This window comes from Strongylocentrotus purpuratus, unplaced genomic scaffold (assembly GCF_000002235.5).
Source record: "Strongylocentrotus purpuratus isolate Spur 01 unplaced genomic scaffold, Spur_5.0 spur5_scaffold_20, whole genome shotgun sequence".
Taxonomy (NCBI): domain Eukaryota; kingdom Metazoa; phylum Echinodermata; class Echinoidea; order Camarodonta; family Strongylocentrotidae; genus Strongylocentrotus; species Strongylocentrotus purpuratus.
This window is the reverse complement of record NW_022145606.1, coordinates 33,190,257-33,214,337: the sequence shown is the minus strand read 5'-3', so window position 1 is coordinate 33,214,337 and position 24,081 is coordinate 33,190,257. Positions and strand designations below refer to the sequence as shown.

Genomic DNA, 24,081 nt, shown 5'->3' with positions numbered 1-24,081 from the left:
AAATTTGTTATATTAGTAGATAATGGAGGCATGTGCATATCTGTGGCCTCTATACCCCCCCCCTCCCCCCATTGGAAATGTTCTAGCGACGCCCCTGGGCGGGAGTTAATATTTGTGACTACCTAAGAATTCATTAAAAAAAAGATGGTATAAGAAAAAAAATTGTATACAAAATCCGGAGACTAGACTAGAAAAGACGGGAGAAAAGAAAATATGAGAAATAATAAAAGACTACAGCACATCGACAACAGGCACATCAAACAACGGCCACTACTCGATAAGTCATAGTATTTATCGAGAAGATGAACTTTAAAGGGATAGTTGAGTTCTTTTTTCAAAGTGCATGGTTATTGCTCTTATTCTTATTTATGACATTTCTAGTGCTCTTTTAGGAGCTAACATTGCTATGAAGGTAATTTTAGACCACAAAATGTTTGAAATATTGCCGATACGAACATACCAATTCTGCTCCACTTAAACAAAAAAATATGGTGACTAATACAAGGGACGGCTGGTTGTGCGTATTATCACCAACACGAAAAAGCCAACAAACAGCAGACATAGTCAGTGGCTGGAATAGAACGTATACAGCGTCATATACGTATTAAACGACTGATTCAACTTATCGAACATTTGTGAAGTACCACAAAGATGAGAAATCGTTATATTTGTTGATCAAAAAAAGATGATTTTGTGGTTTAAATTGGTTGTTCTTTCAAAATTAACACTCAGTTTTTCATTATCTCACGCAAAAAAAAATATGTTGAGTAGCACCCTTTGCAACAAAACTTTATTTTCCCTTTAATTGTACACTTAAATGCAGAGAGACTGACATATTGCTCAATGCTAGAGCCAAGAGAGTTCCAGACCCTATATGCAGTAGAAACCAAGGTATTAAAAGTAAACTTTGTCCTTACTTGGGGTAAGTGAAACACAGAGGCATTTCGTGTGGCATGGTCATAAACTTGACTATTTCTCCTTACAATGCTGACAAGAGCCTGTGGTAGGACACCATAATTGAAGTCGTACATTAGAGAACCCAGTTGAAGGTGATAGATATCTTGCACCTTTGGAATTCTATGAGTATAACAAAGCGGATTAGTGTGGGTACGAAAGATTAAGTTACAAATAATTCTCAAGATCCTCTTTTGAATCAAGTATAATTTTTCAAGATTTGTTTTAAGAGAGTTACCCCAAGCAAGAACACCATCATTAAGATAGGGAAGGATTAATGTTGAATAGATTAGAAGAAGAATGTCTTTAGGACAAACTGATTTTAATTTATGAATTAACACCACTGTTTTTTGACAATGTCTTCCAGAATGTAAATGAATTTTCCTACTTATTTGCTTATCAATGTGCAAACAATGGAATTTTGTCGATGACACCCTATCTATCATTTCCTGGAAGCATTTTAATTGCATTACTAAAAACAGATTTAAAGACACTTTTTTGGCTCGAACCCACAATGTTATTTTTACTTAGTTCTAAATTTACCGTTTCTAACAGAGCTTGTGGATTTGTGTATGAGTAATGCAAGCTGAAATCATTAGCAAATAATATGAATGACACCACATCAGATGAGAAATTAAAGTCATTACTGTCGTGGGTGGGGTTGGACCTTGCTAGGGACCGGATAGTTCAATGATGAAACAGGACAGCAGCTATAAGGTCATTGAGGTTTATTCTGTGTCAAAACAAAAAAAAACCCTGTACAGATACAGAAAAAGCCGGTGATAAATCACTTGTATCGCATTACAGATTCAAACAGTTCAATGGCATTGTTCATATACACATTCAATATATTTTTTCATAATTATACATTGTATAGAAACGAACTAGACTTCCAGTCATTGAATGATCATATTTTGTTGCAAATAATATATGTGTCTCTCGTACTTCTACTAAGTTAGAGATTCCTAATATTCAAATAATGTTTATGTAAATCATTAACAAGATACAAGACAACACAATTACACTTAACTCCATATAATGGATTATCTTCACAAAACTTCTGATAAGGGATCAATTAATTCCCTCATAAATCATCCTTTATAACATTATTTGAAATCATTTACAAAACATGATAAAGCATTGATCAAATAGCTTATTATTATAAGGCATTACTATACTGCATGATAAACATCAAAAGTATCACTGTTTGATTAAGTATCAAACCAATATCAAAAGATGCCTACCAAAGGCAAGCAAATGTCAAGCAACAGGCTGCAACGAAACTGCAAACTCCACTGTCACTCACTACCCGCCACTGCTACGAGCAGAAATGCAGACATTAGAGATACCTAGCCTGGACCAGCTGTAGTCCCAATCTCCCAGCTGTAAATAAAAAGTCAATACACCCGTAACCATAGAAACCTACATCAAAAATACACTAAGTATTATATATATAATGAAGCATGTTATCTACGGAAAAAACTGTATCGAGATTCAATATCTATGATTATACTACAAAAACACACTCTCATACCATAAGTCGGTATCTACGATTCACGGGCGCCGCCATCTTTGTTTACACAATGCTGCCCTCTACGTTCATAACTACCAAGAGCTTAGTAAAAATTAACTGAGTTTATAATTTTCTTCAACTACTAAAGACAAGCAAGTTTATGCACTTGTTATTACAAAACATGAAATAATTAACAAAGCAAATACAACAGTGAGTTCACTGTCTATTTTCAATCTCAACAAATATCACATGCAAATTCACTGATAACTTTCAACTTGTTACATCTAAAAACGATTCATAAACGTGTACACACGACATCAAACTTGTGGCATAAAATCATCCATATACTCTACTTAAACGAATGAAAGATTATATATAAACTCCTTTGTGAATCCTAAGTGACTTCTTAATGTCTCAAAATTGCCTCTACAAGTATAACTCTACATACCCGAAGGATTTCCAAAAACAAAGTCTTGCCCTATCTACTACACGTCAGTGCACGTGGATGCTCATATGGTGTCTGCGATCAAACCACACACGAGATAGGGCTACTCGCCCATGCCGCGTACGTTGACATACGGACTAATCATGCATACAATAAAAAAGGAATGTCACTGCTACTGCCTACTGTCATTACGCAATCTAGCATATAAGTGAGAAGAAAAAAAAAAAACCTGATTCAGCTATGCAGATCACTTCACCATAAAAAGGGATTTTCCAAGTGAAAGAACATCCAACATAACCTCGATCCTTAAACACATAATCGGACGCAGAAGATCATAAAAAAAGACTTTCACAAATATCCAACTTTCGACAATAAAATAAATAAGAGCGGACCAAGGAGAGATCATTGAGGAACGCCGCGTGCAACATTCTGTAACCCTGAATCGAAACCGTTTAAAGAAACAAATTGTTTCCTGTCAGCTAAATAGCTCTTGTAACGAATCACATAAATAGCTACAATAATGGAAGGATCCATTTTAAGTACAAGAGAGTGAGAAAGAAATAAAATACACGAAAACGAGAAAATGTATTAAAAAAGGCGAATGGCAATAGGATGGGCATGTAAAATCTGCCATGTGAAAGCCTGCAGGAGAAAAATACTGAAATTTCAATCATGAGATGCTAGTCTACTGTTCGATTGTGACTAATAACCTGGGTGCAATGCATATTCAGTAATGCACTCGAAGACATTAATCATGTATATACAATTCTGTGTAAGTGCTGTATTACTCAAAATGCTACATATATTTCTCTGCCAGCCTCACTAGATCCGATTCCTCAAGTGCTCTTCTGAGTGTCGGGATCGCTTCTGCACTTGCTGTGGCATTTAACCAAGCATACAGCATAGCTCGGGTACCCATGGAAGTTACTATGGTTCCCTTGACGTTTGTAGATTCGAAGCGGGCAACTGTGGCTTGGCTGATTCCTAATTTTAGACCTAATGTTAGGACTTTACCATTGGGGATTTCTTCTGACAAGCAGAGTATGACCTCATCGGAAATTGCAGATGAAGATCTGTTTCAAAAACATATATACAGATAAATATTACAATCGAAAGTTTAAAATAATCTAGAACACTATTGTAAAACTATCCCATGATAAATGCAATCCGGTGCTGGAAATTCATTGGCATGGCGCATACAATGTCATGTATATTGTTGGTAATAAAGGTGGAATAATAATTTTTACCCCAATTTATGAATTGATTTTGACAATGATTTATTCCTAATAGATCTAGATACTAGTATACATTCTCAGATCTTATTGAATAATAATTTGCGAGTGTTTGTGTTGCGTGACTGCTAAAGCATATGTGTACTACTATGCTAATCAACTAGGGGACCTACGTCTTTTAGTCATAACTGAAAGTAATTAAGATTAAAAAATCCTGTGTGTGTGGCCATGCTTTGGACCATGATGCATGGTCCTACAGAGGAATTTTTCCTCTTGGGGACCGGGGCAAAATGCAACTAATTATTGATAATTTATTGCATTTTCTTTGTTTTTTGTATTTTTATTGAGGCCCCAGGGTCAAAACCGTGTCGATGTGTTATATAAGTGCTATTTTATGAGGCATTAATCCTCATTACTGTCAGTTGTGACTTAGGACGTAGGTCTCCTAGTTGATTAGCATAGTAGCACATATATGCTTCAGCAGTCACGCAAAAAAAAAACACTCGCAAGTTATTATTCAATAAAATATGAGAATTTAAACTATTATTTCGATTTATTGGGAATAAATCATTGTCAAAATCATTCCATAAATTGGGGTAAAAAATATTATTCCACCTTCATGACCAACAGTGTATGTCAAATATTGCATCGTTTATCCACAAACATTATGAAAAATGGATATATATCATTATACAAAGTCATTCATCGTTTATTTCAGAAAACTGACCAGAAATTTGTTTAACGAAATACTTTCACAATCTCTTGATAAAAAAGATACAGAGACATTTCCATACAAAAATGTCTATACATACCTGACCATTACGTTTGCTACCTTGCGTGATAGAAATTCAAGTGGAATCGTCAGAGGCCAAAATGAAAACATGTACTTCGAACTTCCGGCCATGAGCTAAAGAAGTGAAGATATATTTAAATCAATGTAAGAGATAATATTGTTATTTATGGGGCCCTGGATTTATCATTATCCCCATCATTGCGAGGAAATACTGAGTGAAAAGGGCGTGCTCCGAATCATTGGGTCATCGCGTCCGGTCGTTTGTCGCGTTTAATACCGGACCTTACTCACGAAATGTCGGAGGAAATGTTTATGTAATCAACCCCCTCTCATCTACAAATAGTCCGATCCAATTTACTCGACACTTTGCGAAAATCCTACGGCAATAGTACGAAAGGGCGCGTAATCTTCCACTTTCGTTTCACGAACGGTCGTGCAACGCGACCACCCAAACGGACGCGATGACCCCTTGATTCGAAGTTAGCCGGTGGAGAGGGACAAGTGTGGACCGTGTCCATACTGATGTAAGCACCGAGTAAGGACCAAACCTTTGACCAGCCGAAACCCTTAGCCAGTAAAATGCCGGTGCTCAAGTCCACTCCAAAAATAACTTACTTTCAATGGAACCAGAAAAATCAGACAAACTAATCAAAAAAAGTTTGAGCAAAATCGGATAATTAATAAGAATGTTATAAATTTTTAATGACATGCAAATCTTTCAAAATCACACATATTGCTCCGGTTGTCTCATTTTCGCTCGCTGGATGTATATAGCAGACGACAATCGGCGGATTAGACGACACTTGGTAGTGAATTTGTATGTGATATTGCTTTGCTAAATATAAAATACAATAACATTTTCCATATCTTTAAACTATCATTGATATCTGATAATTAAACAGTTATTAAAATAAACCTACCAAACTACATAATACAATGAAATACTTGACTTAAAGTAGGGGAGTTCGATGTGGTGCACAATTGCACCCCTCTGTATATAATCGAATAGTCCATGGTGATCATGAATATTCATGTTTTTGCTTACCTTGGCAAAATGTTTGCTTTTAATTATTGGAAAAATTACGGTGGGGGGTTGGATGAAATGGACATAATGAACCAAGCAGACGTGATCTACGATAATTTATGCTTCTTATCCTTCGTATGCTTGACCTATAATCTTACAATCGCTTGGGAAACTGAGTCCAAAGTTCGGCTTGTTTCACATGTGTATTATAGGCAATGGCGAGCTTGCAACCTATTTTGATCAAATTACGTTGGGTGAACTTTCAAAATTCAATGGGACATGAGGGTTCCAATGAAAGAGCTAGTGATAACGTACGTCGGGGTGGATGTGCTTTTCATTTTAACAAAAAATGAATTTTTAACGATTTTTTGGGTAAAATTCCATAGGCTAACATGTTAGGCTGCTGACTCCAACGATAGGGGGCGTTGTCAAATGAGACTAAACGGAGCTATATAAGACAAATTGACAACTTACTCATGAGTCTGTGACGTCATTGCCTCACTATCCACTCATTTTTTTCTTTATAATTATTGACAACATAAACTTCCCATTCCCCCCCCCCCCAAAAAAAAAAAAAAAAAAAAAAAAGCTTCTGGGGATAAAATTAATAAGGAAATTAATAGGATAAAAATATATAAAGCAATTGATAAACAGTGAAGCAATGACCTCACAAACTGACAACCAAATTGGCAATTGTGTAGTGATTTCAATTTTTCCATACTTTTTCAAGCTTTTTTAAAAATGTATAACTTCCTTATTAATTATCCGATTTCAATAATTTTGTGTGTGCTCTGTTTCTTTTGTTTTGTGCATCTATTAAAGGCAAATTAATTTTGGAATGGACTTAACCTTTAAAGAGCCCAATGGGAATAGAGAGGGGCGGTACACCAATATAAAACAGAAAAGGAATGCACAAATGGTAGAAACAGAAAGAGAATGGAGAAATTTAAACTAACTCGGGGAGATAACTTGTACTGGACACCCCCTACTTCAAAGACATCAGTTGTCATGAGTCCATTTTATGAAATAAACACGCAAAGTCAACTATATAGGCCTTACATAACAAATGCCTTTGCTACAACTGAACCAAATTTATGAAGATGGGTATTATTTACAAGACTACTTTGAGAGTGTCACTTAAAAATAATGATAAATACATCATCATTATGAATAAGCACCGCCAAATTAACGCCAGATTTCGTCAAGTAATTAAAGTACTTGCACTTTTAAAATATATCATTCAATTCAATTCAATATAAATAATTCGATTTCCAACACTCAATCAAAACATGAAAAATGCTTACATCAAATTGCGTATCCGGACACCTACCCCATGGACAACCACCCCCGGATAACCACCCCATTCAACTACCCCCTCGGACAACTACCCCCTAGAGGAACCACCATCTAGGACGACTTCCCCCAGGACAACTACCCCCAGATAATTACTCCCCGGACAACTACTAGGACAACTACACCCTAGGACAACTACCCTCGGACAACTACCCCCTGGACATCCACCCCCGGATAGCGTTATTTTTTTTTATGCGGCACAGATTGCGGCATGGCGCGTGTTAAACCTTATGGGAAGTACGTTCTTTCCCTTCTGAATAGTGTCTGCACGTACGTGAGACTAGTCATGTTCGCTAGCGCATTAATAGCGCTGCGAAGAAGTTTGTATATCCATCGCGAACTATGTGTTTAGATAACATTCCTCTTCGTTTAAGTTAGTTAAATTTTATTGACTAATTATTGTGATGTTCTCCTTATTGACGTGCTGCCTCCTCTTCAGATTTCCAATTTGATTTTAATTGTTGATGTAATGATTTTCCATGCGGTAGTGGATTACATGTAACACTAATAAAAACAGACCTCTAATACTTATACTGTCAAGTACGCACACGACCAGTATTAGTTTGTAAATCAAGACCCCTTTTAAAAAAAAGCCCCAATCTGTGCCGCATAAAAAAATAACGCCCCCGGATAACCACCCCAGTCAACTACCCCATAGGACAGCTACCCCCTAGGGCAACCACCCTCTATGACGACTGCCCCCAGGACAACTACCCCGGACAACTAGCCCCCAGACAACTACCCCAAGACAACTACTCCCTATAATAGTTGTCCGGGGTAGTTGCCCTAGAGGATGGTTGTGTAGGGGGTAGTGGTGTAGGGGTAGTTGTCCGGGGTAGTTGTACGGGGGATAGTTGTCCTAGTGGTAGTTGTCCAGGAGTTAGTTGTCCCGGGGGTAGTCGTCCTAGAGGGTGGTTGCCCTAGGAGATGTTGTACTAGGGGTAATTGTCCTAGGGGATATTAGACTGGGGTGGTTATCCGTGGGGGGGGGGGGGCAGATGTCCAGGGGTAGGTGTCCTAGAATCATGAAATTTATATCAAATGACGTTTACAATATAATATGGGGAATAAAACTAACCTATAAGTATACAATATTAAATTGTTATAAGTAATAACGCATTTTAAGAAACAAAAATAATAATTTTTGTAAATTAAGTCGACATTTAAAGGAAATTGAGTAAATTACTAAAGGCAGTGCCTCCATTTGTGTGGATTACAAAAGAAAAAAAAGGAAGAAAGAAAGAAATATAAAGAAGGAGAAAAGTAAAATGAGCACATGCATTGATCGGAAGTTTGGGCTTATATGCATATTAGAAAAAAACACTGCCGAGCAGTGTTTGTGTGTATTCGCTCTAACACCCACGAGCGTTCGAGACCTCCATAAATTTATACTTTTAATGGTCGCGTATTTTCATAGGCTGTTAGACAGAAACTTGAACACGATGATGTCAGACGGGAGGACGAAAGTCAAGACAAGGACAAGGGCAAGCGCAAACAAAGGACAAATACTAGGAGGAGTAAGAGTACAAAGAACAAAACAACGCGAGGGATAAAAGATCCACGGTTAGTTTATACGATTAATTGACATAATGTAAATGAGAATTAATATTAACTGGGGTAATGTTATAAGTGAAGAGACGTGAATAGGCTTCATATGATGATAATAGGAACCGTTTGAGTTTTGATTTGAAGTAAGGGCGACTTGGTGCATTCATAATGGTATCATTATGGGTATTTCCATATTTCGAGCCGGGGAAAATAACAATAGTTATGAATTGTTTTGTTTTTATGAAATATCTAATATATTACTGTAGGTAGATTTGTGTTATCATAGCGGAACATAAATCGACCAAGCTGAAAAGGATATTAGTGACTGAGTGTTTCCCCAGACCAGGATATAGTTTAAATGACGTAAAGCATAAGAAGTGAAAGAAGGAACGTAATATTTAAGTCTACCAACCGCACCGATGTTGCGTGATATTGTTTTACATGTTTTCCATGTAAGTTTGTCGTCGACATGGACACCAAGAAATGTTGTACATTAGACCTCTTCCAGAGGAATAACATCAACATTTTGTATACGGGAAAGGTCTCTATTGAGTTGCCAAATATCATGAATTTGGTTAATATTTTTGGAGATTTTCTTGTTGTTGTTTTAATCCCCTGTGTGATTTGTTTAGGTTCTTTGTTTAAGGTATTCAACAAGATTTGAGGCTCCTGGTGTAAGAAGGACAAATTGTTATCATCCACAAACAGGATGAAAGATAATAAATGCTTAACACGCATTTATCTAAATCATGAATAACAATGACACTACTTCAAGCATGCTACCTTCAGGAACGTCACATTCTATTTGTTTCATTGTGAATTAGTCTCATTTAAAGAAACAAATTGTTGTCTGTTAGATAGATAACTCCTAATCATACCTTAGACAGTTCTTTCTTGACTTCACCATCTGTTGATTCCTCACAGAATTTTGCTGCAAGATGCAAGCAGGTCTGACCTTTATTTGTCTGTGCATTAAGGTCACCTCCTCGAGAAACAAGGATATCAATGATCGACGTGAAGCCATGTGAGGTGGCGACATGAAGGGGAGTTTTACCTCTTGCATCTGGTCTGTTCACGAGTTCACCACCCTGTTTCAAATTTTGACAATGTTCAAGGAAATAGAAACAATACCTTTGATATGTATTATATCAAGTTTGTGTTACTGAAAGACACTTCTCGTTCCCCTACCACTGTTAAATTCTTTTTTATAGGCCTACTTTAAAAGTATGGTTCCAACTTTAAGTGGCATTTTAAAAGTCAAACTCGTGATAGATTATATTATACAATTTGGGGCGTAAAAGGAATCGATTAGTGCTTCGCAATCATCAAACCTCATTCTTATTTCTCATAAGAAAGCACGTGTCCAGTGTCGTGAAAGAAAATAATTGCAGGATTAGGGTCAACCTGTAATTATAAAATGAAATAAAGAAACACGTATGACAGTAATATTTGAATGGAAACGTCTGAAGAGCACACAGTTCGTATACATTACCTCTTCTTGTTGTAAGATGAAACTGACAACATTGTGGTGACCATAAGCGGACCCGATATGGAGTGCCGTCGTGCCATCAAACTCTACCTTCTGAAGATCAGCTCCAATGCTCAGCAGATACTTCAGAACTTGCATGCGACCGTTGTAGCAAGCGACATGAAGCGGCGTTGTCCCGTCTTTATCTGGAAGATCGAGATCAGCTTCTGCAGATACAAGACTCTTGATGACATCTAGACGGTCGTAAAAGACGGAGAAATGCAGTGATGTCCAGCCGCGGTTGTTGGGGCGATTGACATCTGCACCCTCACCAATGAGATAGTACACTGAGGGTAGAAACCCGTGGATACACGCCCAAATGAGTGGTGTGCGCCCTGTTCTATTGGACCTCTTAATGTCGACACCCTTGCTGATAAGGTACTCCAGAACCTTAACATGGCCTCGTTCGGTCACAATTGCAAGTGGAGTCATCCCGGCAGAGGTTTGTCTATTGATGTCCCCTCCTTTAGAGACGAGAAACTGAACAATCTTGAGAGTACCTTTTGAGCAAGCTACATGCAACGGTGTCAGACCTTTATCATCAATGCCTTCAATGTCTGCTCCATTACTGACAAGGAGTTTTACTATACTGACGTGTCTACTGTACGCTGCTATGCTCAGAAGCGGCTTTCCCTCGAATTTCATTTTGTTCACGTCCGAGACAACGTCGATGAGTTGAGCAACAGTGTTGAGGTCGCGATCTTTGATCGCGTTTAGCAAGATGTCGGACTTTTCTTCTTTGTCGTCCGACAAGATACTTGTACTTTTTTCGAGGAGCCAGAAGAAGACGTTATCCATCATTTTGTGACAGTAATTAGATTTGAAAATTCGAACTTAGGCCTATAAGACAAACGTTGCTATTGATGGAAATGTTTCCCCGAATGGATGTTGCTCAAAGGTTAAGTGCAAAACTTTACGAAAAATATCACATCAATTGCCTGATAAGCGGAGGGTCAAAGTCTAAAAAGATGGGTTTGCCTGCCACTACCACACAAACTAAGCACACCTTGTTTATTCGAGATATTTTATCATAATACGCAATATTTCAGAGGTGTTTTTTTTTCCCCCTTTTTTTTTCTTGTAGCGGTCACCCCTTAATCGGAGGGGAGGGGGGGTCCAAAAGCGGCCCGTTTGACGAAAAATAGTAATGTATGTGGTATTTTAAGGAATCCTTGAACCACCATAAGTTTGATGTCATATGAAAGAAAATGTAATCATCTACATTTTGACAACAATGTAAACAGAATCAAAATAAATTAGCACCGCAATTATAAGTAAGATTTTGTTTTGTGTCTGTGTGATTTTGTTTAAAAAAAAAAATTGTATCAAAAAAAGTTATTTTCCATATATGAAAGTAGGAGAGGCGTTTTATCATAACCTTTTAAAGGAATTTGCCCATAAACCTGTCCAGGACAATATCTTGTGCAAATGAGAGGCTTATATGTCTCCCCCCCCCCCCCACCCCACTCCGGGGTAGGAATGACCGCATGCGTGTTACCAAAATGTCTGGTAAAGGGGTACTTTTCGTGCGACAAAGTCCGGCCCGAGAATTGTACAAAAAGGGGTGTATTTGACTTTTCACCCAGAGATTTCTTTAAGAAGGGGATGTTTTGTCTTTTTTTCTCTAATCTCTTTGGACTCCTGAGAAATTATTCTGAATTTAGGGGGGTACATTGAGCATTTTTCTGGATTTAGGGGGGTCTCCAAGGCAGGAAAAGCCCGCGAAAAGCCCGCGAAAGGGGGGTTCGGAAATGTTGACAGTCCTCAGATAGGGGGTGCTTTCAAAAAGAGGGAACAAGCATACGCGTACCCTAAATAACACTGATTGGGGGGGGGGGGGTATGTCTTCAGTGAACATTTATAGCGTTTATAAGTTTTTGACTTGACTTCCACAAAAAAAAACATTTTGGCCCACACGTGTATTAACTGTACGCGTTTATGTGTATTTAGTGTATTGAAGATTTGTTTGATATGTTTAAATCGAGCTTTTCAGATAACTTGTAAGTAAAACCTGTAATTACCATGGGTTTGATATTAAATGATGGATGAATAAAATACCTTCATCTTAATGTTGTGTGTAAAAAAAGGAATTTTAAGCGGAAAATGTGCTTTTTTGTGGATAATATTTCCCTATTTTTTGCCAATTTCTCTGTTTATTAACTGGACGATATTAATTGGACATTTAGTAATGTACAGTTTTTTTAAATGCTTATGAGTGTTGATTGCAATAATTAAGTAGTTATTTTATACTCTTTGATGTTAAATTAAATACGGGCATGGGCTGTTGACCCTCCCACCCCCCCCCCCCCCCCCCCGGCACCTCGCCCCTTTTAGCCGTATGTTATAATTTTGCCCATGCTAAGACAAGTTAGCGCCTCAACATGAATAAAATACAATGCATAGTGTTGGTTTGGTTTGATGCTTCATTTTGCCTAACTACTAAGAAAAAATATGCATGCTTGTAAGTAACCAGGGTACCGACGGTCGCAAGTCCTCTCTCTGAGGAATTTAAGATTAATTTCTTGCCAAAGGGCACTTGCGAATCCATTTAGTGTCGCCTCCTCATTCCTGAATAATAAGTGAACCAACCTCCTGGCTTTGATCCTACATGTATGTTCTATAATATTATCATAACATTTTGGATGCGGGCTTATGCAAACATGGTTTACTCACAATACATTGGTATTACCATGGCTGTCCAGAACGCAAGCAAAACAGGAGGTGAGGCACATGCATGTTTAGCTGATGAATATCTACATTATCTAGACTTGCTACGATGCACACCGTGTTAATTTTAAGAGCAATTTGAAAGATACTCAGCGAATGGCGGGGATGCTGAGAACATTATTTTTCATTCAGAAAATTAAATTGCGCATTTACAATCAGACGGAAAAATGGATAGAAGACCCAGCTGCATACAACCTATCATGATTATTGGAACAAGTGTGGGGATTTTTATTTCTCACCAGACGCGTTTTTTATTTAATTGAAGCACAATATTATCCTATTAGAAACAGATTGGTAGGATATATCACAAATACATGTCAGTTGGGGATAGAGTCCCTTTCCGCATCAAAAATAATCTGAAATGTTAACCACCAAAACATGATTATAATGCAAAGAAGTTCTTAATTGTTAAGAAGATGATTGATGAATGCAGCATATAATCATGTTTTTTGTGGGGGGGGGGGGGGGAGGGGGGAGGAGGGGATGTGAATTCTTGAGTTGTTAAGTCCTCATAATTGCTAAAGTATACAATGCTTGAATATCTTAAGGTTTTTAAAGAATTATACAGAGCACATACTGGATAGGCTTAAGAACAAGTCCCCCAACCCCACCACCCCAATTTAAAAGACAGAATTTTCAAAGAATATAAGGCATAGGGTAGGTGTAGGGAATTGGAGACCCTTAAGCACATTTGTATAATTTACATAAACATGAAAAATGTTACACATACAGAAAGTTTTGTATTCTCTTCAGTAACTTCTTCTCTTTATTTGGTAACAAAATTATGGTCATGATGTGATTAATAATGACGTCATCACCAAAGGTCTCTCATTACCTACATGTATAGGTGATAAGGGACAGTTACAAATCAAGACATTTAAAGTACAATATGAATGAAAATGAGATTGTTATAATTAGTTAAAAACACTTTTTGAAAGAGATACCTGCAGCCAATGAACTTACTGTAATTTTGAAACGATTTTAAAACAATATGGCCTACTTGGGATACTCCCAAAACCATTTTTGTATACAAACAAAGGTTTACAGTCTATATAAACCAGCTCGCTGATCTCACATTTTTATTCTTATTGTCCAGAAACATCGTGAGTCTTCTCATTCTATAATACATCCCAAGTTGCCACCCAATATTCAAATGTGCATCTTCTTTTTTTATTTTTATATATCAAATTGAAATCCAACTACATTGTACCACATACATCTGTGAATCTTGATGTACACCCCCTCTTTCTTTTTTCTTTCTCTCTTTCTCTCCCTCTCTCTCTTTTTTCCTCCTTTACCAATATTTGTTCCACCATATTCGTATTATTATGTATCCATTGAGGGTAGTCATGCTATCAAGCTTTGTCAACCCTCCTGTTTGATGTTTTCGATTAGTTACTTTATTCGACATTATATTCTTTTGAAATGTGTAAAATTTGCAATGTTTTTTTGTTGTTATATATTTGTAAAAATGCCAAAGAAAGAGAAAATCAAACAGAAATAAATAAATCAAATGTTGCCCAAAATATGTCTATACATGGACAATTAACCAACCAGCATCGGGTCATTTTGTCTTCATTTTGGACCTGGTGTCCCCCATTGCCTGCACACATTTCTGATCAGACACCATTCATAATGTGCATTGCAACACCCATTCACTACACACAATGGCCATACGTTTTCTGTGATTGTTGGAACACTTCATAAACTTCCTTTTAAAACCTATTTTTAAGAGCCACCTCTAAATATCTGCATACACCACAACATTCAGTGAAAATTGTGTTTTTATATCAGAGCAAAATTTTACGATCATAATTGCTAACCTTGGTCAATGTTGCAAATTTTCTCGGAGAAAGAACGCATTTTAGTCTTCGAAATGAAATGGATATATGCAGTAGTGTTCTTAAAGACCACAGATGGCCCTATAGCAATATTGAAGCCAAGACGGACAGACAGTGATGGGTTCAAGCTTGGTGGTCTCCAATTTCCCACACCTACCCTAAGACATGAACACACTTCTTATTATTGATATGGGTGTATGTATGATTGTCCAAAAGGGATTTTAAAGGTAATTTTACCTTTTTAAACAAAAAACAAAACAAAAAATGGTCCCGTCCCCTGGCTAAGAACAAATGGGGGTAGTGAGTACTATTTTCTTTTAAATGTTTGGCCCTCGGAAATTTGAAATATCCTACCCCCCCCCATCTCCCTTGAGCGCCAGGGGAGGGGGGGGGGGAGCATCTCCAAAAATAAAATTAACATTAACGTGTTTTTAACTGTATTTTTTTCCCAGGGCCCCTGGCTCTTTTTCTCTTTCTATCTTTCTTTTTCCTTATCTCTCTCTCTTTCTTTCTCGTTCTCATTCTTATTTCCTTTCTCTCTCTTACTTTCCCTCTCTCTCTTTTTTCCCCTCTCTATCTTTTTCTCTTTCTATATAATTTCTCTTTTTTTCTCTGTCTCTCTCTTCCTCTCTTTCTGTCGATAAATTTATTTCTCTCTTCATCATTTTGGCTCGGGGTGACGTTTTCCCTTGCCTGTTCACCAACCATGCAATGGTACCATAAACTGCAAAGTTCATATCAATATATCATGGATGGACATTGTTTGGACAAGGTTTTTTTCTCTCGGAAAAAGGTACAAAGGTGAAACCGTAAGTTGTTGAAAACTTTGCTTGAATTATTTGCATTTGAAATCACAATGAGATTATTCTATTGACATAATAATATTCATAGATATGGCATGTAACACACTTTATCTCCTTGTGATGTTATCCACTGAGCTTCCTTAAAGTGTTATGTTTTAATATTCAGATATTGAAGGTGAAGAGGAAATGTTTCAATTGGATACTTGAAGCATAATTGTGTTTCATGTGTGATATTATAACTGGTACGTGCAATTTGACCACTTTGATGTAAAGAACAGGAACATAGTTGCTGTTTAACAGCGATATTACTAACAATTATTCACGGCTATAAAAACCCGGGCCTCTGATTGGTAGAATGATCAGGCACTACTTATAGCTACTTGTGCCCTCTATACAGCCAACAATGCCTAAGCGGTACCCATTGATCCCCCATGATGCCCTTTTTCTTTAGTTGAGAGTTGATTTGATGAGATAACCACCTGCCAGTGATCTTGCAGTGTGGTCTAATCCCTCCATGTCAAACTAGTGCAGATGGGCTTTAAACACATAGGCACTTTATTTTTTAAACAAAAGTTCTGCTGTTGGTTTTTGTCAATTAGTATTAGAGTATCCATCTCCCATGCAATTCATCAAATAAACTACCAACTTACAACACAAAATACAACATTTATGTTGCCTTTGCTGTATGACCATTTTTTTAATATCAAGCAAAGATCTTAGTATTTAAAAATATTATATTGTATATATAAAATTATAGTTATCAAGCTTTGCTAGTTTGTTTCTTCTGCTCCGTTTCTTTTCTGGTTAGGCCTAAACAAAAATGCTGAATTCCCATTTGCGACCGACCCGAAAACCTTGAACTTTGACGGTCGGCTTTAGAAAAGAAAACAAAATGTATTGAAGCATTCAAACTGAAAAATATCAGCTCAAAGAGGGAGTTAACCCCCCCCCCCCCCAAAAAAAAAAAAAAAAAAAAAAAAAAAGATTTCCGTCCGGCCGACCAATATTTTGGCAACTAAATGGCAATTCAACATTTTGTTAGGCCTTATAGCTAGACACAGAACACTTGGATACAAAATATTTGTTTATCTTAATGATTAATAGTTTGATGTGACCCAAGAAGATCTGAAACCGCCGCGCGGGGAGGGAGGCTGACTTTTAAAATAAAGGTTATAAACCCATTGCCTACTGGAACCTGGTGGCTCCTGTATTTAGCATATGCGAATGTGAGAATCCAGTGGTCAAAGGGTTAAACAATACAAAGAGCACATTTATGACTTAAATCATTATTCCTATCCTGTTGAGTTTTGTTTTGTTGTGAATAATTGTATCCATATTATTTTTGGAAAATATATATCATAGATTTGTATTGTTCGTACTCACTAAATGTCATACTTCTCTGAGTTTAAAGATAAACTTTAGTACTGGTAATGCGATTGCATTGTGAAAGAAAAGGTGTGGAAAGGATCAGAAACAGTTGATCATGTATCATGTAAGTATTGGTGTGCACTGCAAGATTCTTGAGTCATCAAAATCATAATAAATTTGACCGAGTCTTGGTAAAGTAACACGCACTGTACACAGAAAGCTATATATGGGACAACACGCATGGTGTCGGGGCTGGTACTACCTTGATTTCCTTGTCTTTCTATGCTCATTACTCAGCCAGTATACATTTTCTTCCAAAATTGTTTGGCACATGACATTTATTTGTAATCTTGAACATTTGGTGTAAGTTTCGTTTGATTCTGTGAGAATTCATTTTCTTTTTTTACCAGAACTCAAGTTTATCTTTAAGCAAACAAATATGGAGGGGGGAAGGGGGGGGGGGGGTGCTATAATTTTTTTTTTTTTAAGGGGATTCACAATGTCATGTTAGATCACAAGGGTCATTTAAACACAGCAGCCAATGATGTCAACTGATCTGACGCGATATCTATGTTAATTAACTCAGCTACTTCTACTACTATTACAAAAACTACTACGACTACAACAACTACTACTACTAATATACTACTCCTACTAATACTACTCCTACTTCTACTATTATGAATACTATTACTACTACTCCTCCTACTTCTACTATTATTACTAATCCTACTCCTATTACTACTATACTACTACCTTTGATAAGTGAGCTACACATTTGCATGTCAAACATTGTTCTGTATCCATACTGCTTTCTAAAACGACATTTTCCCCTTTGAAACATAATTTAAAGAAAATGTACCTCTTTTCTGACACCATAACAAAACTCTAAAATAACAATCATGCCACAAAGCAACTCTGAGTTGCGAATTGTTCCTTTAGAAAGAGCGTCCCCTACTGACCACGGTTGTGCGCGGCCTTTGTGTTAGTCTTATTCGAGACACGAATGAGCATACTCAACACTCGAATCTACACGCAATCTTAAAATTCCACTCTGAAAGAGCAAAAATCAAAAAGATAAATACATAGTGCTTTCAAATTCCTTCCATTCTGAAGAAAATGCCTGTCATTGAAATAAGAGGTGATTTGTGTTCATGTCGATCCATGCAAGCTGTAGGCGTATAGGGACTGGAATGGTGAACTACACCGACAAAAAATACTGCAAACGTCATGGGCCTAAAGTTCTTTGTTATTAATCATGTTGAGTCAGGTTTGTCAATGCACTTTGGAAAATATACATTGTCATTGCTCGTCTTGTATGCGAACTTAATCATCCATAACTCTTTGATAGTCTTTTTATTGTCATTCCTAACTCGTTGTATATCTTGATATCATTTTTATTTTGTGTGGAAAGATGTGGTGTTTTCATCTTGCTTTGCAGAAAACCTATATCCTACCGTATCACTTTTCTCAAATTTATTTACTAAAGGTACCATTAGAAAATAACGGCTTAAAAAACCCACTAGTGCTCAGTCATCCGTGTCAGGAAAAAAATAATAGGATATTTTACAGAAACAAGTCACTCTTGCGATAGGATAGATTTCAAGATCACATTAATTGATACGTTTTTAGATATACCTGTATTAGCTACCGAATTTGTGTATCCTTTGTACTTGTCCAGAGAGAGATCACACTTTGGAGAAATGCATTTTATGCCAACGTTGGAAGAAAAAAAAATTAATATCTTACTCTTTCCCCAGTGTATACAATATGGTTTTACCAATGACTGCATGTATATAAACCTAATGGTCGAAGTGGTATTTATTTGTTTTATTTATTCAAGTTTTATTTAAAATTGAGGGTAGGTAGATTCAGTAAAGCACTGCATTCCAAGTTCACCCTCTGATGGTGGAAAATGGACGTACTATGTTGTCAAATCACAATCCTTATAATTCTCACAACACACATTTAAGTAAAATACCACAGTGTTTTAAACACAAATTACTTGAACCATTATTGGCCATAATAAGGGTATGTTTGTAAAGCTTTTGAACCTGAGATGTTGTGGATATCAAACAATCATAATCCACGTATATATTTCAAGTGATTACATATCTATGACGTATAAAATAAGTATATCAAGGAGATTCCTAATTTGTCTGTTCTCATAAGGATAAGAGTTGACTGGAAAAATGAAGCTGTGACAATGTTAGGATAACTTTTTTTTTCTTCACCAGGTGTCTATGTAAAATGTTGGGCCTAAACCTAAACATGTATAGAAATACATATTTTAATTGGAAAACTCTTCCGTCACAGTTTGAAAAATTAATTAAATCGGTTGAAATAAAAAAATCCCAAAGAGTACGTTTCACTTCAATATTACCGGTTCAATTTATTTCGTCATATATATAAAAAATAAATCCTCGATAGTTTAAATTCACTAAAACAGGTTTCAATTTACATGTTTTGCGTCTGCTCCAGAAATGCAGTCAAGCCTTACTTTCACAATGCGGTCTTACAAATATTGTGACGACGTTTCCCATAAAAATAACTCTATGACATCATTATAATCTGTGAACAACACAAGTCTACAAGTGCCACTTCGAGAACCAATATCTAAGGTAGGCACAATGCTACGGGAACATTTAGGATAAAGTGAGGTGGATATGTTAATACACATTACCGTTGTTGTTGTTGTTGTTATCGTTGTTCTGGTCGTTTTTTGTTCATGTTTTCGTCATCACAACTTTATTATGTATTATCGGTTCCTGCTTCGCAACACTCCCAGTGCAGGAAATAACACTGCTACAGTAGGCTTATCTCCGTGTATGTATAAAAGCCGTCTTTTTTGTTCGATTTCGTTAACAGTTTGCCGTGATTTTGTTTCAAAACTTTTGAAAATAGACCAAAATATAATTATTGACTTGCTACCATGCTCAAATAATGCTCATTAACAACCATCGCATTTTCGAATGACATTTCAACACGCCCCTTACTGTTCTACGAGCCGCTTTGCACCCACCCTTTGATGTACATCCGCGCTGAACGTGATGCACGCGAGCTACACGCGCAACAATTCCGAATCGAATGAGCGTGATATGCCGGTCGCGCAAATTTTGTTTACACGCTAGCCTGGCCATTTTTGTGATAAATACCATGGAAGCGACTTATATTAGAGTCTAGTCGCCTCCATGCTAGGTGCATTACACACATCATGCATGACAATCATCAGCGAGCAACCAATGACAGTGACAATGACAATTTATTCTCATGTCACCCACATTGGGGTACTGGAGAAGTTTACAATCAGTTTGAATTTGTCAATTTAACACTGTACAATATATCTATATATCTCCCTTTTTGGTTTATTATTCACCACCCCCACCCCGCCCCCCTTGTATAAATGGAAGCAATTGTAAAAAAAAAAAAGTTACTGGCACCAGTAAATTGATATCTAAATTATTGAATTGCTTTTTTACAACAGAGGGGGGGGGGGGGTCCTAAAAAAAACACTTAAAACTAGTTAAAGGAGGGGGTTCGATCCCCCCTACGTACGCGCCCGCATTCTTGCATTCAACAGGTCTATTAACAAATTATATTCTGATATATGAAACCACTACATTTTAGTGAATACGTTATCAACGCTCATCCTCGAAATTGCTTCTACCATTAAATAGATATAGATGTGCTTTTTAAACATTTTGTTTTTATGCACTCCCCCTGTCGTTTTTCTCATTGTCTCTGCAACATTTCTCCATGAATTTGTGATTTCGTATGGCATCGAACTCGATGTGGTTTTCAGCACAATCTCATCAATGTTACAGTAGTGTCAACATCCTTCATGCATTCCGCTTGATTTCATGATGTCATATCTATTTTAAGCGCGAGCTAGCTTAAGGAGTAATCTGAGGTGACATTTCTTTTAGAAATATTGCCCTCATTTTCTTTAGATAAGGGACACATACGAGCCATCAGGATGAACAATAATCAGCTTTTGGGAGGGGGTGATGGTGGTGAAATGTGTTGTCATAAAACTTATAATAAACAAAAATCTTCTCATTAGTGACAAAGGTACATGGAGGTGGTAGATAGGCCACTGTTTAGCTCTAAAATGAGATACATTATCATTGTAGTGTATTATCTAGATCCAAGGGTCCATGTTTATAAAACCTTACTAGGCCTTAATGGCAACTAAATAATGAGTTGATTTGGCAACTAAAATGCTTTCATGAGGGACCTTAAATCCACAAGCCTTGATTTAAACTTATGAAAGAAAGATAAATAAAACTTGAACTTGGACTTGAACTTGCTTTAGATGTCAGGTAAGCTCTACTAGGTAATTTTGCAACTTCTGCTCCATTTATACAGCCTAGTTAATAATTAAATGCTCCCTGTGTCAGCTAAAAAGCTACATTAGATGTCATTTATACAAAAATGGTATTAATTAAGGTTAGTTTGGATTTGAAATATCTTGCTAAATTTAGATTTGATGTAAAATGCTGACTACTTTAAATCACTAGATGACAACAATTTCATCACCGGCGGTCAGGTGTACAACAGGGGTCAAAAGGTCGTAGAATTGGTAGAGAATGTCACGAAAGGGTCGAGATGGGGTACATTTCATGACAAGAGGAATCCCCCAAACATGTTTAGTGATGTAGAATAGCTAAGTGCTATCTAGAAATTTATCATAATATCTGACTTTCCTTATATTAATCATGTATAAATTATGATTTATTTTGTAATAAATCTCAATCGAAAAACAATAGAAAGGAACTAGCTTTGTCTCTCATTCTAAACAAAATATATTAATTCAACCTTTGCCCCCAACAAAGATTAGAAGTAATGTATACATCATTCAATATTTTGCACAGTGCATTTATGAACTTGCACAATTTGCTAGGGACACAACTTAGAGACCCAATAGTGTTATTGTGTTTATACAACACATTTCACCAATACCCTAACACCACAAATTCAAATTCGTTTTATTCAACCATCAAAACAAATCCAATATACAATCTACAAGGCCAACAATACACAAAATAATACTCCAAAAATAGTTAGGGTGCTCAGGCTTTGAGAAATCGAGCAGCCAGAACATGAATACAGAATTATACACACAATAAAAACAAAAACCAGTCTATAAAACATTACGTATTTAACTAAAACAAAAAAGAAAGAAGAAAAGGGGACAGAGAGAATCAGTGAAACGTAGCGAGAGAGAGAGAGAGAGGGAGATAGAGAGAGAGAGAGAGAGAGAGAGTGAGAGAGAAAGGGGGATAATCCATGCGAGATGAATGTACATGTTTATTTGATATAAATAAAGTCCAAAGTACAATTTTGGACAAACATGTATAGAAATTAGCCTGACAGTGCAATATCCAGGCACGTAGCCAGAGTTCAATGTTTTTTTTGTTTTTTTTTTTTTTTTTTGGGGGGGGGGGGCACATACATGTAATCGATCGAGGTAAAAAAGGGGTCTAAAAAAGTTCAACCGATCTTGGAAATTTTAGGGGGGCACGTGCCCCCCCCCCCCCCTTCCCGTGGCTACGTGCCTGGTAATGTCCACATTCCTCCCTTTCTATTAACGTCTGCTCTATCGAAAAGCACATCATTCCAATCTCCAGTTTTCTATTGAATACATCACACGTCATCACCGTGTAATTTTCCCCTCGCTCTTCGATTTGTATTATGTGCTACAAAGTGTATTTGAAAACCGCCGGAGGTATAGAAATGCCGTATTTCAGGAGGAAAAACCGTTCCGCCTCCCTGAAATGATACAGTTCCAGTTAATTGACTGTATACAGTACAGTGCGTCCCAGAAAAAACGAAACCGAGAATTATCGATGTTCATACTTATCTAGCACCCCACATTGCCCCCTTTTTCTTTTGATTAGTATCCTTTCCCCTTCTTGGAAGAGCCCTTTTCAATCTGAAAGGTTCCACTGTAAATGTTACTTTATATTTCCCCTTATCCATCATACTAAATGCCTCTTTACCCTTCCAATTAGTGCCCCTTTTCACCTGTGTATACAATTCATACATAAAGCATGAGGTAATGATTTATTTATTTTTGATTATTTTTTGTAGTGGCTGAATAGGGGGGGGGGGGGGGGGGGCCATGGCCTCTGATTATTTCGGTACTCTATAGAAGTGACAATAATAAATCTGGCAAAAGAATGAATGAAACATGCAATAAATGTAAATTTGCACCTAGGAAGCCTTGAAATATTCTAATCCATAATATACATTTGTTCTTTTCTGATTTTGTCAGACATGTAGATGCATAAAGTTTTGGTACCAACAAAGTTTTAAAGGCATCGTTTAACAATGTCAAATCTGAGATGCATGGCACTACGTGTGTGTCCGTGATAGGGTGTAACATAGAAGCGCTAAATAAAATAGCGCTTCAAAATTATCATGATGTGCCACAAACAAAGTAAAATTCTGAGCGTGACCGGTTTTACCTTACTCATTTTCCCCAATAGACTGTAGTTTGAAATTTCGATTTCCAATCATAAATTTCTTGATAATCAGACACGCGATCGGTTTGTAAAGGTCATGGGGTTCCTGACCGACCTAAAGGTTTATAATTATAATTGCAGCATGAGCTAAATCAAGGTCTTTGTTTCAGAATCTGAGACAATGTTACCGAGTCACTTTAGCCAAAGAGATTTGTAATATCCTACTTGCTTTAACTACAGTTATTCTACCTGGAACAGTTAAGACTCTTTACACCTTGAAAACAAATTCTGCGTTTTATGTCTATTTTTTCCACAATAATCAATAGTCAAGTCAACTGAAAATCTATTCCTAAGTATTTCGAGTATTAAACGTTCGGATAACAAATTCATGTAAACCATTTAAGTAGTTTATCTCATTCCTGTGAAATATTTCACTTCCTTGAAATGATTATGACTATTTGATAAGTACCTGTTTAACACTTGTT

General features: G+C 36.8%; 1 protein-coding gene across 1 annotated transcript; it reads right to left on the bottom strand.

Annotated features, from left to right (window-relative positions):
• Window positions 1–2,259: 2,259 nt before the first annotated feature.
• On the bottom strand, window positions 2,260–11,191 carry LOC100890607 (serine/threonine-protein phosphatase 6 regulatory ankyrin repeat subunit B-like). The gene is made up of 5 exons (XM_003728733.1): window positions 10,355–11,191; window positions 9,741–9,950; window positions 4,957–5,051; window positions 3,736–3,985; window positions 2,260–2,337 (listed from the first exon to the last, which is right to left on the bottom strand). Exons 1-5 carry the CDS (start codon window positions 11,189–11,191, stop codon window positions 2,260–2,262), a joined length of 1,470 nt encoding a protein of 489 aa, XP_003728781.1.
• Between the last annotated feature and the right edge of the window lie 12,890 nt (window positions 11,192–24,081).